The 1,934-nt window shown below is 40.0% G+C and overlaps 1 protein-coding gene across 8 annotated transcripts in view; it reads right to left on the bottom strand.

The window, feature by feature from the left end:
• Positions 1-1,934, bottom strand: part of usp32 (ubiquitin specific peptidase 32) — a 59,343-nt gene that overhangs the window by 41,880 nt on the left and 15,529 nt on the right. For all 8 annotated transcript variants that reach the window (XM_032508290.1, XM_032508296.1, XM_032508313.1 and 5 more), the window contains exon 2: positions 1,234-1,361. In XM_032508290.1, the coding sequence (XP_032364181.1) occupies positions 1,234-1,361 (128 nt within the window). The remainder of the gene's footprint in view (positions 1-1,233; positions 1,362-1,934) is intronic.

The raw sequence follows: 1,934 nt of genomic DNA, 5'->3' as shown, positions 1-1,934 counted from the left end.
AGCCATAACGTGAGCTACAAGGTAATGGAGCCTTTTCTACATTGTTGTGTTTCTTTAGAAATAAACAACGGACAAATAGAATCTTTAACGCTTCAGATGTAAAGTTATTTGCTGTCAAAGTGGCGCCAAAATGAACGGCAGTCAATGGGATCCTAATGGCGGGTGATGGCTTGTTAGCATTAAAATGGCGTCAAAGGAGCTCTCCGCTTAGAGAGGAGAGGCTTACCCCCTTGGTTGACACACCTGTAAGGTTAAACGTGTTGCAATGTGAGCTAACTAATTAGCGTTGATGTCCCTACTGCTGAAGTTAATGCGTATAGACCGTATTTAAAGATGTAGCTTTAGGCGCTCACCAGATCTGCTGTCATTGCTTGAATTGGAGGACAGAAGTTGGTCAACGTTTACCTACTTTTTGCCACAGTTGATAAATTATCTGGACTTCTTCCAGTGGATTGATAGCTCCTGTCCGCCAGAGTGAACAGAATTGGGTCCATGGCAACGCTCTGCTATGCATGGCAACGCTGTGTTATACTTAGCAAACGGTCTGTTATCAAGAAAATAACAGACATAGGCAAAATGCCTTAGAATTCAACCACGCTATGTAATAAAGCAAAATAACCCTCATTTTGGACCTCCTTTCTACAGGGTGAGCTATCTTTATCTCAGGGGACAGTGGATGCTTGACTAGTGCTATGTTTACACGGAAACAATATGAAGAGAAAACGCGTTATCACTTTTTATTCCGCATTTACTCCTACTCTGGCTCAAATGAATAGGCTACATTTGGTCATCGAACTATAACAACCTTATCCACATTGTCAAAATCATTTAAATGTTGACTGAAAATCTTTTAGACAACAGGAGCATTTATTTCTGTAGGCTACTCCGTGACAGCAAACTACCTGAACAACGTTTTCTTGTCTCTCTCCACACAGCTGTCTTCACACTTATACGTTTTAACCCTTTAGACGGGAACGTGATGGTGGAGTATTTTTTTCTCACTTTTTTGCATTCTTAAGCCCCAAAAATACCATCACCTTCAAAACGAAAGGCACATTTTATAAAATATGTTTACGTTTTCACCCATGAGCGTTCTTGTGCGTAGGACTGACGTGACGTAACCTAACCTATTGTTAGTGGCAACCTGAACAGCATTCACCATTTCACTGTAACTACCACTTTGGAGTAACCATCATGGTTAATAGTACATGTTGTGACATCACTGTGGTTTACCTCTGCAACTTTATGTGGAACTCCATCTCCCAGCACTTCCCTGTAGAAGCACTGTTGGTTCATGTAATAGGTGAGGCCGCTGGTTCGCTTGAAGGCATCTTTCAGCCGCTTCAACTCCACATCAGTGACTAGAGAGAGAAAGACAGGAACAGAAACAACATTATAGAACATTATAAGCAAACATGGTATGCTTTGGTTCCTCTTTTTTTTTTTTATCTGTAAACTCTCAACTAACAGGACCCACAGAAAGTAGTAAAGTGAAAAACAATTTGTGTTTACTACAATGTAATAATTCATCCCTAATTTCTACCAAATATAGACTAGAGTCATGCTGAGTAACTAGGACATTGTTTTTGGAAAAACAAGATGTCATTGACCAGATTCCTTTCCGTTCCATTCCACGTGGAATTTTCAGCAGCAGAAACCTCAAAGTTCCTAGAAAAGTTAATCGTAACTATATGCAACAATGCATTTGTTTAGGAAAAGGGTAAAGAATGTTTTGGTTTTTGTGTTTCGGGTGAAACAACAGAAAAATAGTGTGACAGGATGCTGCCTTTAATAGACAAGCTGCTTAAAACAGGGTACTTGTGGAACAATAATGCAACTGTTGTGGCAGTCTTGCACACATATTCACAGCTTACTTACTTACATTTTAATCTCTCTCTCTCTCTCTCTCTCTCTCTCTCACACACACACACACA

This window comes from Etheostoma spectabile, chromosome 3 (genome assembly GCF_008692095.1).
Source record: "Etheostoma spectabile isolate EspeVRDwgs_2016 chromosome 3, UIUC_Espe_1.0, whole genome shotgun sequence".
Lineage (NCBI taxonomy): Eukaryota > Metazoa > Chordata > Actinopteri > Perciformes > Percidae > Etheostoma > Etheostoma spectabile.
The sequence above is the reverse complement of the archived record's forward strand: the minus strand, read 5'-3'. Positions and strand labels throughout refer to the sequence as shown.